This window comes from Hippocampus comes, unplaced genomic scaffold, assembly GCF_001891065.2.
Source record: "Hippocampus comes isolate QL1 unplaced genomic scaffold, H_comes_QL1_v1.1 scaffold22, whole genome shotgun sequence".
In the NCBI taxonomy this organism is placed as follows: Eukaryota; Metazoa; Chordata; class Actinopteri; order Syngnathiformes; family Syngnathidae; genus Hippocampus; species Hippocampus comes.
The window spans coordinates 7,248,952-7,262,710 of NW_017806175.1; the positions used below are offsets into that span (position 1 = coordinate 7,248,952).

General features: G+C 44.4%; 3 protein-coding genes across 5 annotated transcripts; 2 read left to right on the top strand and 1 right to left on the bottom strand.

Annotated features, from left to right (window-relative positions):
* The first annotated feature begins 664 nt into the window (after positions 1-664).
* On the top strand, positions 665-3,324 carry LOC109531949 (protein Shroom2-like). The gene is made up of 4 exons (XM_019896486.1): positions 665-1,152; positions 1,509-1,680; positions 1,835-1,949; positions 2,145-3,324. Exons 1-4 carry the CDS (start codon positions 665-667, stop codon positions 2,462-2,464), a joined length of 1,095 nt encoding a protein of 364 aa, XP_019752045.1. The 3' UTR covers positions 2,465-3,324.
* Positions 3,325-4,689: 1,365 nt separating this feature from the next.
* On the top strand, positions 4,690-7,496 carry cldn34a (claudin 34a). Of its 3 annotated transcripts, none has more exons than XM_019896444.1 (3): positions 4,690-4,953; positions 5,486-5,585; positions 6,210-7,496. In XM_019896444.1, the coding sequence occupies exon 3, from the start codon at positions 6,478-6,480 to the stop codon at positions 7,186-7,188; it is 711 nt and encodes a 236-aa protein (XP_019752003.1). In that variant the 5' UTR covers positions 4,690-4,953; positions 5,486-5,585; positions 6,210-6,477; the 3' UTR covers positions 7,189-7,496. The 3 variants fall into 3 exon arrangements, with proteins under 3 accessions (XP_019752003.1, XP_019752002.1, XP_019752001.1); XM_019896443.1 differs by having other exon boundaries at positions 6,380-7,496; XM_019896442.1 differs by lacking the exon at positions 5,486-5,585 and having other exon boundaries at positions 6,380-7,496.
* Positions 7,497-11,215: 3,719 nt separating this feature from the next.
* On the bottom strand, positions 11,216-12,543 carry cldn33b (claudin 33b). The gene has a single exon (XM_019896446.1). It carries the CDS (start codon positions 12,256-12,258, stop codon positions 11,611-11,613), a length of 648 nt encoding a protein of 215 aa, XP_019752005.1. The 5' UTR covers positions 12,259-12,543; the 3' UTR covers positions 11,216-11,610.
* Between the last annotated feature and the right edge of the window lie 1,216 nt (positions 12,544-13,759).

Below are 13,759 nucleotides of genomic sequence, written 5' to 3' on the forward strand. Positions count from 1 at the left end.
ATTTATTTATTCATTCATTCATTCATTCATCCCAAAATAAAAATGTTTTAGTTTAGTTTTTATGGCTTTCAGCATTAGTTTCAGTTTTTCCAGCATTGTCTCGCCAAGAAAGGTCAAGAATAATTTTTAAATGACTATTTGACCTTTCTTGTCCTGCATGTTCATACAGCAACACTGAAATAAATTAAAAATGAACCCTGAAAGCTCACATGAAATTAATTGCTCACAAATGAATTGATAAAGATGAAAATACTATATAGTGAGTAGTTTTAATTTTTAAAAATGTTATGGGGGGGGTCCATTTTTGTTCATTTCGTTGGTTTTCGCAAACTATATTAACCTTGGTTGAATCTTACGTTCCAATAAAATTGTCAATGTCTATTTGAGACATCCTCGTATTCAGGATAAAAGATTTAAAAATGAAAGAAAAAAAAAGTACAAATTCGGCCTGATTCCCAAAGAGGTTTCATTCTATTTCATCTGCTTTCTAGTAAATTTCTAATTTGATAGATTCATAGAGCAGCGCATTGAGATCTTCTTGTCGCTGGGCATGGAAAAACTCTCTGCCATCGTGCAGTGACATTTAAAATCACTTGCATGTGGCCACAGGAAATTTTTTCCTCCTCCCCAAACTATTCTCACTGTGTTTTCTTTCCATTCCAGGATGGAAAACGGGACGGAAAAGCCAAGCAGCGCGGTGAAGAAAGTGCCCGTCAGGATCGTGCGCTCTCAGGGAATGCCGGAGACGGAGAACGGGAGGACGTTTCCGCGGCCTGACGAGGCATCTGCGGCCGGAACGGGCGGTCCTGATATTAGCAAACTCGGCAGATTGGGAGCCAGTGGGCAGGACTCGGTCTTCTGCACTTTCACTCGGCAGAAAGAACTTGATGAACCTGGTGTGACTTCGGACCAGGGCGAGAGGGACGCCGCCACCCCGACGATGTCTGAAGAGCAGAAGAGGGAGGAGCTGGCCCGCGACATCATGGACAAGGACAAGTCGCTGGCTGACATCCTGGACCAGAGCAAGATGAAAACCACCATGGACCTGATGGAGGGCCTGTTCCCTCAGGGCGAGCAGCTGCTGGAAGGAGCTCACCAACGCAAGAAAGCACCCGCCAAACCCCCGAACGCCACCCGGCAGGCTGAGGAAAGGTCAGGAATTTTCAACTCAGTCTGGAGTCGGGCTAAAATGATGAATCGAATAACTCAAATAATGCTACAGACTCAGTCATCACTTTGTGGAGAAATAAGATGATGCGACAAAAGGAAAATTTAAGACGTAACAAAACACAAAAACAAAAAAAAAAAAATGCGCCTTTTATACACAAGCTACGATGGCCACAAAAACGGGCACTAAAACGCTAACCGTTAGCCAGTTCACAGCCAGCCACGAATCTCAGCTAGCAACATTCAACTCTCACTCTTTGGGGCTGTCTTTGGAAGAGTGTCAAACACGTCATGGTTATCATGTTAGACATCGCGATGACAATGTTCTGATCTTATTTCAGGGAGAAGGAAGACAGCATGGCGGCGGCGGTTGCCTTGGTGACCAGCTCTGCGTATTACAGCACGTCGGCCCCCAAAGCTGAGCTTCTCATCAAAATGAAAGACATGCAGGAGCAGAACGAGGACTATGACGACTCGGAGGACGAACTGGACATGGATCTGGCGAACAAGAAAGTACGACACACTCCTCACAAAATGATAAATTAGTCTTCTGTAGGCCTTGATGAGCAGTGCGAAAGGGGCTGCGCAGTACACGGCAAAAAAAAAAAAATTGTCTAGTGTATGAAAAAATTGAAAGTCACCAATAAATGCGTTCGATCTGGTGCAGCAAGAGCTGATGGACAGCCTGAGCAAGAAGCTTCAGGTCCTGCGCGAAGCCCGCCAAAGCCTGCAGGAGGACGTGCTGGACAACAACGCGCTGGGAGACGAGGTGGAGGCTCGCGGCCAGCAGGGGTGCCAGGCCAACGAGCCGGTGAAGGTGAAGACTTGAGACTCACTTAGAAGTTGTACGCAGAATACACAGGATTTCTATGCAAATTTGGAAATGTCTGGAATTGGATTTAATACATTTGCATGTCTGGAGAAGTATAGATGACTCCCAGCTCCAGCACAACAACTCCTGACCAATGTCTCATGAGATGGCTCTTCTCCAACTTCCCCCCCCCCACCCCTTTTTTCCCTCCAGCGCACGCTGACGGAGAAGCGCAAGCTGCTGATACGGCAGCACGAGGACGCCAAGGAGCTGAAGGACAACCTGGATCGGCGCGAGCGGGCCGTTTACGACATCCTGGCCAGCTACCTGCCCGAGGACGGCATGGCCGACTACGAGCACTTTGTCAAGATGAAGTCGGCGCTCATCATCGAGCAGCGCAAGCTGGAGGACAAAATCAAGCTGGGCGAAGAGCAGCTCAAGTGCCTGCTGGACAGTTTGCCCATCGAGCAGCGCTTGGCTTTTTGAAAGGCTTGCTGTGAGGTGCACCTCGCCTCCACCGGGGGCCGCCAGAGTCTGAGGTATTTCTCTGTCAGCCCCAACACGGCTGCCTGAAGAAAGATGCTGCTTTTTCTCGGCACCTGTGTTGAATGCAGTGAAACCCTGTTTATCGTGGGGGGATACGCTACACACTCACCCGTGATCCATGAAAACCTGCGGTATGAAGAGACCAGATTAAAAAATGTTTTCCTTTTTTTTTTTTTTCCTTTTTTTTTTTGGGCCACACAAAATAGAAGAGATTGAAACATTGCACAGTGGTGCCTTGAGACACAAGTGAACAAGCTTACGAGTTTTTTTGTTTTGTTTTTTTGGTTTGACTTGCAAACATTTGACATGTAATCACGGTATGGTGACAGTTACCACAGTTCACTTTGTTCGCAGCAAGTAGCAATTTGGCTGATCGGGAAAAATTTACCAAGCAAAAAATTTCAAGTTATTTAAATGCCACTCCCTTGAAGTTTACCATCAAACTGAACAAAACACCAAAACAACTTCGCCTTCTGCCAGCTCAATATTAACGCACAGTGCAAAATGGCACAGATGGCCTAATGAATAGCATCACTAGGTGTGCTGTTAAAGTCCTTGAAGCAACAGATATTTGGACACAAACGGTGCCTCAACACACAGACAGACAATTGAGTAATACAATTCTCACAGGCATATATTCTTTATCCTCCGAGAAAGCCGACAAATTATAGCAGCGAACTGAGTCACAGTCCGTGTGAAACTTTTTCATTTGACTGCATGACTGCATTACTCTGCCCCTCAGTGGCTAAGTCACACACATCAGAAGGTGCCAAATAAATTCCTCGTGATGCACAAACAAACAAAAAAAATACTATGATAGCATGCTAATTTCTTTATTGAAAAACACGTTGAAAGCATTTTTTTGAGGGGTGGACTGGAATGGATTCATGGCACATTCATTCATTTCATTGGGGAAAGATGATTTGCAACAGAAGTGTTTTGAGTTATGAACATGGTCACGGAATAAATTCATCTTGTATCTCAAGGCACCCCTGTATTTTCAAAAACCAAAATGTTCACCCAAATCCTACTCTCGTAGCAATATTCACACGCGCATACTGTATTCTTTCGGCTCTCTGGGAACGACTACTGTTACTTTATAATAAGAAAAGTTTCGGATCATCTCTGCCATTCCTTCTATTTGGCGACATCTCTTTCAGTAGAGCTCAGTGCTGCTCAGCAAGTTGTGGCACAAAGTGGTACTACAGTGACGATGCACAACTCTAAGTTTGACTGAATAATGTTTATAAAAAAAAAAAAAAAAAAGAATTTACGATGAAAAATCCAGTGATGCACAACTCTTTAAGTTTGACTGAATAATGTTTTAAAAAAAAAAAAAAGAATTTACGATGAAAAATCCACGATAGAGCTGGGACATGAAATGAACCGTGATGCAATGGGGCTTCACTGTATCCTTAAGTTCTTTTTTTTTTTTTTTTTTTTTTTTTTTTAGTAATTTATTGTAGCCTTTGGATCGGCACATCAGGCGGACAACACCGGAGCTGCCACGTGATCTCGGAATAACCACTATTTATCATCTTTTCATGCCAGGCATTTCCTATTTTTTTTTCTTCTTTTTTTTCTCTCACGGTCCAACAGCCACTGGCCTTGAAGTGACCCCCCCGCCCCCACATCCCTGTTGTTGACATTTTACAGAGCACTTGGCCGCACAGGAGATGCACTTGACATTCAGTAGCAAGTGCCTGTCGCTAACCACGCTGACGCCAACGTCCAACCAAGAGCCGTGCTAAATTGAAGAAATGTTTATTGTTCTATATTATGAACATTTGTGACTTTTTATAATAATTTCTCAGACTTTTTTTTTGGGGGGGGGGCGGGGTTGTTTTTTTTTTTTTTTTTTTTTTTTAGAATTGCATGGCGGGCGAAACAAAATGTTAAAAAATGTGTTGTATGACTCCCACCCGTCTTTCACGGCCCTCTTTTGCGTAGCTTCCACTCAGGCGGGCACAAAAATCATTCCCGATCTGCTTGAAAATCCCTATGGGGAAAATTAAATCCAAATGTCAAAAAATCTCCTTGTTGCCCCTTTTTTCTTTTTTTTTTTTCTTTTTTTTTTTTTGCAGCATTTTATTTTTACTGCACCCACTTTTTGGAGCTAGTTTTGGCTTCATTCCCGATCTGCTTGAAAATCCCTATGGGGAAAATTAAATCCAAATGTCAAAAAATCTCCTTGTTGCCCCTTTTTTCTTTTTTTTTTTTCTTTTTTTTTTTTTGTGGTTAGTGCATTTTTCCAGGTGCCCCGCTCATTGGTGTCACTCATTAACTCAGCCAAGCCCTGCTGGGCTGCCGATAGTGTGACAGTTACTCGAACATCTTTTACAGTTGCAAGGTCTGCTCGGTGCTGTCGACTCCTTGTTTTGAAAAGGCCTGCATTTGGAAATGTTCACCCTGGATGGACGTCTTTACGGGTAACTACTGCCACTTAAACTCAGCACAATTGTAAATATGAGGTTTGTTGTGTTGTGTAGTTAATGTACCATTTGTGTTAGGCTTCTATTCAAGGATTGACATTTTATTAGGTAAGCAATCTTATGGGAGCCAATATTAAAATAATCACAATTTTCTAAAGTATCCCTTAGCAACTGTTCTCACTCTGCTAGCTTGACGCTAATGTATAATGCAGAACGACATAGACAAGCTCGTGGGAATTAGCGTAATTATAAATCTTCAAACATCGGCTAGTTTAGCACATATGGAGCAGCAATTCTTATGATCTGGTATCGATCAGCTGCATTAAAAAAAAAAAATCAACATTTCAGACAATTACCCCGTTTTCTCAATCACTCTGCCTTGGTCGAATGATATGGAAACGTTTGTTTTACGAATGGTGCCATCGGAGCTGTTGCCACGTGTTTGTGGCGTTGTGGTGGGGAAAAAAAAGCTCCTACTAACTAAAATATTTCACCCTGTTGACGGCAACCATCTTTAAACGTGTGACAGTGATATCCTGGAGTCAACATGTCAGGCCTCTCCCCATCATCATCGCCACCAATTCATCAAACGTTGCTCAGCTGAATGTGAATCCAACTCTAATTAAATGGTACGTCTCTTTCTTCTTTATATTTACTGAATATATGGCGGACCACCACTTGGCGACATATTTCATTCAGCAAGCTGACTAGCTGCTGTTAACAAATTCTCAAAGGTTTTTACTCCGTTTGATATTTCACTGCAACAGAGTGGACAATGTCCAACGACGCGCACATTGTGATGAAATTACGACACATTTGTGTAAAATACTCAGCTGTTTCAGCTTCTATTGAAGAAAATCAGAAAATTGGTATGAATCTCTATGAAGTACTTATGACTCCTTGTAGTTAGGAAAGGAGTGTGTCAGACATGCCAAAATCACATCCGGTACCTTCAATGAAATAAATGAATATGTATAAACGTATGAAATGAAGGAAGCACATTGTAAGAGACATATCACTGCCTCAAAGGTTTTGCATTTTTACTACATTTTCATGATGACCAACTGATTCTCTTGAACGCGCCAAAGAAACTTTGTTGTGATTTTGACCCAGGAATGCGTTGCCAACAACGTGATCAGAGAGACAAACTGCTTTGAAAGCAGTTGTCAAAAATTCATTCCTCCTTGAGAGTTGCACATTTTTCCATTTTGTATTTCGTAAGGCGCATGTATTATGCATTTTGTCCACTTTAGCTCACGATCATCACTTAATCTGATTTTTTTGAAACTTAACTTTAAAAAGTGGGGCCCATCCATGCCTGGTGAGTGACATGGGTGGCAGCGAATGTACCGTTAAGTGTGGAGTGCAAGAACTAATGATACATCATTTGTTAATGATGCTTTGTTTATATTCATATACGCAGCTGTCCCGAGACAAAATTCTCCTAAGGGAGACAAAGCAAGAGCAACCTTGACCCTTGACCTCATCATCATCATCATCATCATCATCATCAATATCAACATGTTGTTCCTGGCGCACACAGGCCATTGGCAATTTTTGGGCTTGCTGGCCGGCTGCCTGGCGTGGATCCTCACCATGGCCACGACGGGCATGGACGAGTGGCGCCTGTGGCACTTGCACCCCGACAACTGCACGTCCATCATCACCTCGGGCGTGGCCTGGGTGGGCATCTGGCGAGCTTGCTTCCACAGCCATGCCTTACCCAAGATGGAAAACTGCCAGACTATGACCATATCGGATCGTTTTGTCCCGGTGGAAATACGGGTGGCGCAGGTTCTCATGGCACTGGCCATGTTGGGCGGCCTGGCGGGCAATGCCGCCGCAGTCCAGGCGGTGAGGCGGGTTTACTTCACAATGGAATGTCATGGCGGTGTGCGTGCAGCCTTCATCCTTGCGGGGGCGCTCTATCTCTTCACCGCGGCTCTCGTCCTCGTGCCCCTGGTGTGGAACGCGAGCGCGGTGGTGAACAACGCTACCATCCCCTTCCCGCCCCGCTTCGGGCTTCCCGACGCTCCCGCCGGCCAGCAAGTCGGCACAGCTGTTAGGGTGGGCTTCGTGGCCGCCGTCCTCATGATTGTCAGCGGGCTGCTGTTTCTCGCCCACCGGCACGTGTGGAGGACCCTCGAACCCGAGCTGCATGGAAGGGGGTTGGCAGAGGCGGACAAGCAAGGCAGGGATAATCCCGCTTTTCATGCTGATCAAGTGTCGTGATGAGAAAATGATATAAATGTACCTGTTTTTATTCATCTCAGACACAGACGTGTAGATTTTGGACTAACGATCCGTTTTACTCGCCCTGGCGAGAAGTGAAGCCACAGGCGGCCATTCTATGTTGCCATTCACTAAGTGCGCCAAACTTGAAGACTGTACATTGATTTGGCTGCGGTGTTTTCTGTCTCTTTGGTGAAAACGGCGATGTGTGGCGTACGGTTACACCAGCTTGTCTGGAAGAAGCGCTACATGCAAATTTCATAGGTAAGAATGCGATTGCAAATTTTCTCTTAAGGTATATTTCCGACTACTGCTCAAAGATTCGTCTGCATCATGTCAGAACCATTAAAGAATTGAAAGTGAAAATTTGCTACAAAATGTAAACCCATCTTCACTAAGTCACGATGCACGGTGGGCGATGCAAACAGTGAAGTTCTAATAAACACCGATAAATGAGTGGCAATGTAAGATGGCTGCCGTTTGGCTTCGCCACAAGGGGCTCGTTGTTATTCCATCATGTACCGAAGTCTCCCACCCCCCCAAAAAAAGTAAGCAGCATCAAATATGGATATCGAAATGGACAATGTGATGGATGAGGCATGTTGCTGGGTCAGCTCGACAATGTGAACTTGGATGTAGGAGGCTTAACACGTGAGCTTTTGGAGAGGGGGCTGCCAGCCAGCCATCCAGTGAAGAGAAGAGCAGAGAGCGGCCGCGGCCCACTCGGGGCAAACAAAAGGCTGTTGAGCAGCCGTCAGAAACATAAGTCCAGCCCGAGTGGAGCAAGAGTGCGGCACGAGTGGCGCTCGGAGCGCTGAAGGAAGACAAACTGCCAAAAGTGAAGGAGCACAACGTTCCCGGCGCACAATCTCCCACATTTGCAGATAAGGCTGACATGACTGGTCCTTCTTATCTATTCTGCCGTGTCATTTATCAGCAGAGTAACCCTGCAGACTGAAATGCAAGCAAGCAACCAACGTAAGAACAGGACATAACACCCACCACCCCAAAAAAAACAAAAATATATATTTGATTATATATAATATGATATTTGAAATAATAAAAATAACATTTTTTTTAATCTGGTGAAACGTTTAAACCTATTCCATTAGAATACATACATTTTACATTAATATTTTTTCATGAAACTTTTAGCAAGAAAAGTATATTTGAAAAATAATTCAGAGAAAAGAAATCAGTTCAGTTTAAAAACTATGTCGATGTGTTTTGTAACTGGTTGTCCAAGCAATACTGCGTGATGTGATCTTTCACGTGTACTCGACTTTCCCGCAATAAGCCCACAAGATTTGTGACGGTGATAAAAATGTGATCTCTGAACCCCAACTGATATTTATCGTATCAAATCTTCCATCTTGAATCTTTTACGACAATGTTTTACTGCCCACGGAGATAAAGGATTCTGATTGTAATGGTCAGTTTTCATGTCAGGTCTTCTATTGTGCTTTTTAAGTGTCATTGTAGGCAGCGGTAGGGTACTTGAATATCTGTGCTACACTCCAGGATTTATTTTCCTGACGACTTTTTAACGATATCTGTACTTTTGATTCCTTATTTTGTCGAAATCGGCTCATTATTCAAAGGCTTTAAAAAAACTTTAGAGCACATTTCAGGATCTCTACTTTTTCACTTTTACTTCAGTAAAGGATTTGAAATCAGTACTTCTGCTTTCACTCATCTTTTGCAAGAGTCTTTAAAAAAAAAAAATCTGTACTTCTACTGAAGTACAGCGTATTTTGCCACCTCGGATTATGGAACTTCATTCTTCCAGCAGCTTTTATTTGTTTGTGTTTCAGTGCATGTAAGCGGGAGGCCATTTTCTGAGCCTGCGGGGGACTAATAATCCCAAACAACATCTCGTGTGTGTGCGTGTGTGTTTTTCCCCCCTGCTGCCCAAACTCAGCGGGTAAGATGTGCACCCTGCTAATAGACGTCTATTTGTGTCCAATCTGCACTAATGGAGATCATTCCTGGTCATATTATACCCTTCAAGTAATACAGTCATCTAGCTACTTTTTTTTTCCAGTTTATCTCTGATTAGAAATGCCCCAATAAATTACAAATGGATGACTGTAGCGCTGACGACAACAGTCACATCCATATTGCACTCAGTCGCGGGCTGAATATTTGGTCGATGAGCCTTCAGTGGGGACTTTCTCTTCATACCATGACTCTCACGTGGCAATCCCATCAATACGGAGCAGTTTAGAAACAATAACTATTGAATAATGTTACAAAACATATCCAGTAAAATTAAAATGAAATGCAGTGTACTCCCCAAAGAGTCAAGACATGTTTTGCTCGTTAAAATTGGCCGGAACACATTTTTCTCTGGTCAACCAATCAAAACCAATTTGTGACAAACCAGGTCAAGTAACATCTGAAATTAAAGCTCTTGACTCGAGCTTTCCAGGTCTGTCATTATTTCTTCAATAGGCTCTCGTGTGCTGACGGAATGACTGGAGGGACTAATAAGATCCAATGTTGTCTAAACTAAGCTTCAGAAACGAACAAACTCTTAAATGACATATGACTAAAGCAGAGCCATTGAGAAAACAAGCTAACTGGCTTGAATGATTATTTTTTGCCTTCTTCTCTACCACAGTCATTTTAATGTGTGACGTGTTCATCGAAATGATGTCAAGTGAGTTGAATTGCTACCAAGGGAGACGGAATACCGGCTGAAATGTACATTTCAACAGGTAAATTGATTAGAAAATACACATAGAATTTACATCATCATTGGGGAACTGGCTAATGGATGCTGTGCTATAGCGGAGATGCTAGCTCAAAGGCTAGCTAATGTGCTTTCTCAAATTACTCATCGCGTAATTTAATATGGGGAAAATGTCTTCCTTCTGTCCCTTGAGAAGTGTCTACTGTGTTATTCGCGAGGTTTACAACTCTTTAGGACATCCACTTGTTTTCTCCTCCTCAACCACAGATTCCGCTGAATTCATTTATATTTTTGAGGGGGAGGAAAATGTACCAAATAAAAACGAAACCTTGACGTGGCAGCGCGAGGCCAAAAACAACAATGTTTTGTCATATTTTCACTTCAAATCAGCGACGTAGTCACTCGTTTTCTCCCATCCGAGAAAAAAAAGCCATCTCCCGTTGTTTCCAAACATTATGAAAAGGTCAATTAGCCTCCTCTGATGAGAGCAAACGCCACATGTTGTATGTTTGTGCGATCGTTGCTTTCCAGTGACGCCGGTGGCCTCTGACCATTTGGCAAAGCCATGTAATTAAGTGAAAGCGGGGGAGAAGGAGGGCGACCTGCACCGCATTCTTCGCAGTGCGCGCCGCCCATTAAGGCGTTCATTAAACGCAGCTTAGCTGGGCCGGCGAGCAGGAAATGCGATGGAATTAGACTCACGCTGCGTTTCCAACAACGGCAAAACAGACGGCGGGGTCCGAGTGACTGACAGCCAATCGGAAGCGGAGGAAAGTGTGCTCGCTTTGGTTACGATCATACTGCTGATTAACTCTTATTATACAACAATATCCAGTTTTAACTTGAGCGCAGCCTAGAAAACCTCCCACTGGTAGAGGACCAAGACTGTATAGAAGATGGACAAACGTTTAAATGTCTGTGTGATATAATTATGATCATTCTTCACACCTACCAAACGATTGTATAATGTACAGTTTTCGTGCTCACTTCCCAATCCCGTTACCCGACGATCGCGATTCATAATCGCGTTGATACTGTTGCAACAATGATTAAATGACTCGCGTAACGTTAAAATAATTCATTTGAATCATTCAGCACATAAAACAAATAAGCACATTTTACAAGCAGAATATTTTAACTCGAGCTCTGCCTGGAAATCGTTCCACTGATCGAGCAAAAATGTAACGTTATCACACAATGGCACATGATCTGATTCTTTATGATGATATAGCACGAAAACAATAATACACAATAGTTTTAGCTTCAGCCCCCGCCAAGAAAATATCCCGCCGATAGAGTGCAAACAATATTTCGATGACTAACACATGTCAACTCGATATGATTTATTGTGATCACTCAGCACGTAAAACAAATTATACTACAATGTACGCTTTTAGTGCTCATTTTACAATCTGGATATTTTCACTCAAGCACCACCTAGAAACATTTCACTGACACAGGAAGAATACAATGCTACCAAAAAAAAAAAAAAATGGAGACATGATATGATTCTTTAAGATCACAGAGCACATAAACATATCATACACAATCTAGTTTTAGCTTGAGCGCCACCTGGAAAATATGCCATTGACACAGGACCAAAACACACTTCATTCATTTTTACAGATGACAGCAGCTTCTATTGGGATATTTCCCTCTCTATGTTCATGTCAAAAGTGAAAGATGTTGATTAATGCTTGATTACGATGTTTTCCTGTGATTCGCGTTCATACGTACTCGGCCCGGGCCAGCACCGTGTTCATCACCTGGTACCTCCTCTGCGGCCCAGCCACAGGGGGCGGCTCTCGGCCGGCTGAGCGGGAGGCGAGCACCAGGAGGAGTCCGGCCACCGCCAGGAGGAATCCTCCCGCCCATCCGCAGAACAGGGCGTCGCCAAACTCCCAGCGCGGTACCACGTCGGGCAGCGTGTCGTCGAAGAAGCGCACCACGGCCACGTGGGCCACGTAAGAGACGGGGATCAAACACAGAACCCCGGAGAGCATCCCCAGCAACCCGCCCGTGGTGCCCAACGTCCTCTTGGCGCCGTCCTCCTCGCACCCGTTGACCAGCGACACGCCGGGGATGGCCACCAGGAAGCCCAGGGCGCCCACTGCCAGGGAGGCGCACGTGAGCACGCGGCCCAGCTTGAGATCTGGCGAGAGGCCCAGCATGCTGTCGTAGGCCCGGCACTCCATGCCGCCCGTGTCCTGGACCACGCAGGTCTCCCACAGGCCCAGCTCGTAGCTCTCCACGGGCAGCAGGGAAGTGGACATGCTTAGCCAGCGCGGGGAAACGGTCGCCCCCAGGACGCACAGCCACGCGCCGACGTACAGCAGCATGCCCAGCAGCTCCAGGACGCGGGCACACTCGTCCATTGGCTTGACCGAGAGGTGCTTTGCTAAGAGGCTGGAGGGCCCTGGAGCTCCTGGCACCAAGTGCTGCCACTCGGAGGAGAGCTCATCCTCTACTGGAGGGAGGCAGGCAGGGAGGAAGGCGAGCAGGGGGGGACAGCCCTCCCCTCTGTGGCCCTCCCTGCTCCCTGTGCCAATGGGCAGCGGGGGCAAAGCTGCTGACTTCTCCGGAGAGGGAGCAAAAGTGCCACCACTTGGTTTGTACCCCACTGTTAATTAAAGAAAATCATAAAAGTCGTAATCAATTTTAAAGAAATAATGAAAACTACAAAAAAAAACCCCGAATGAAACGTCCAGACAAAATTGATGGTTCCCCCAAAAAAAGATTAAAAATAATTTGAGCCTAGAAAGAAGAAACCAAAGTGTGTCCTCTAATTACCATCACACGTGTCTTCAAACTTGTAAGCAGTCAGTGTTCAGCGCTATGTACACAGACGCAAAAATGAAGTATAGCAAAATAAACCCCAACAAAAACACTCTTCCGAGCTCTGTTATGTTTTGGGTCTGCTTTGCTCCATCTAGCACAGGGTGTCTTGAATCTGTGCAGGGTACAGTGAAAGCTCAAGACCGATGTGACCGATGTGACCACTCCCACAGTTCCACACAACTCACTGATTTGCCTGGTCTGCGCTCGTCTGCGAAATTGCGCCGAGATAAAAACACAGCATCTAGCTTTCTTGAATTTATGAAGCACATTTTTTCCTGAAAATGTCCAAATCGTGCTTCCTTTTTAAATGAACATTGTCGACAGGCTGCAAACACTGCGGCTTATTGTGATGTGTTCATATGGGCGTGACGTGGCCTGTGAGAAAGGATCTGTGGGAGGAGGCAGTACATCCCAGAGTTGATGTGAGATGGATGGGATGTAAAACACACACACACACACACACACACACACACACACACACACACATAAACTATGCAGGAGATAAAAATCAGGGATAAACTCCCCCTCAGGTGGAGAACAAACGCTCAGCTGACTGCTATGACGTCTCTCTTTCTCTCTCTCTCTCTCTCTCTCTCTCTCTCTCTCTCTCTCTCTTTCATTCACGCGCGCGCGCACACACACTAGTGGTGGTAAGTAGTCAAATAAAAATACTTGTTAACTTTGTTTAAGTAGAATTCTCAGTTATCTGTAGTCTCATTGAGTTTTTTTTGTCCACTTTATCCTTTTATTTCCTACATTTGAGAACAGATATTTGCACTTGGAAATCCAGACAGCAACGATGCTTTGCACGCCACTAATCGTGAGGTCTTCACAACCGTGTACTGCACGAACAAAAATCACATTTTCACCTCGGGCTGAGCGACATGACAAAAAAAAGAAAAAAAAGAAAGTATATAATTGTTCCTATCGCGGTATCTCAGTTATTAACACCATTTATTTTTAATAAACACAAGTTAGTGAATTATATCAACATATGAAGCACGATCCATCCATCCATTTTCTGATGGATCTCATCTT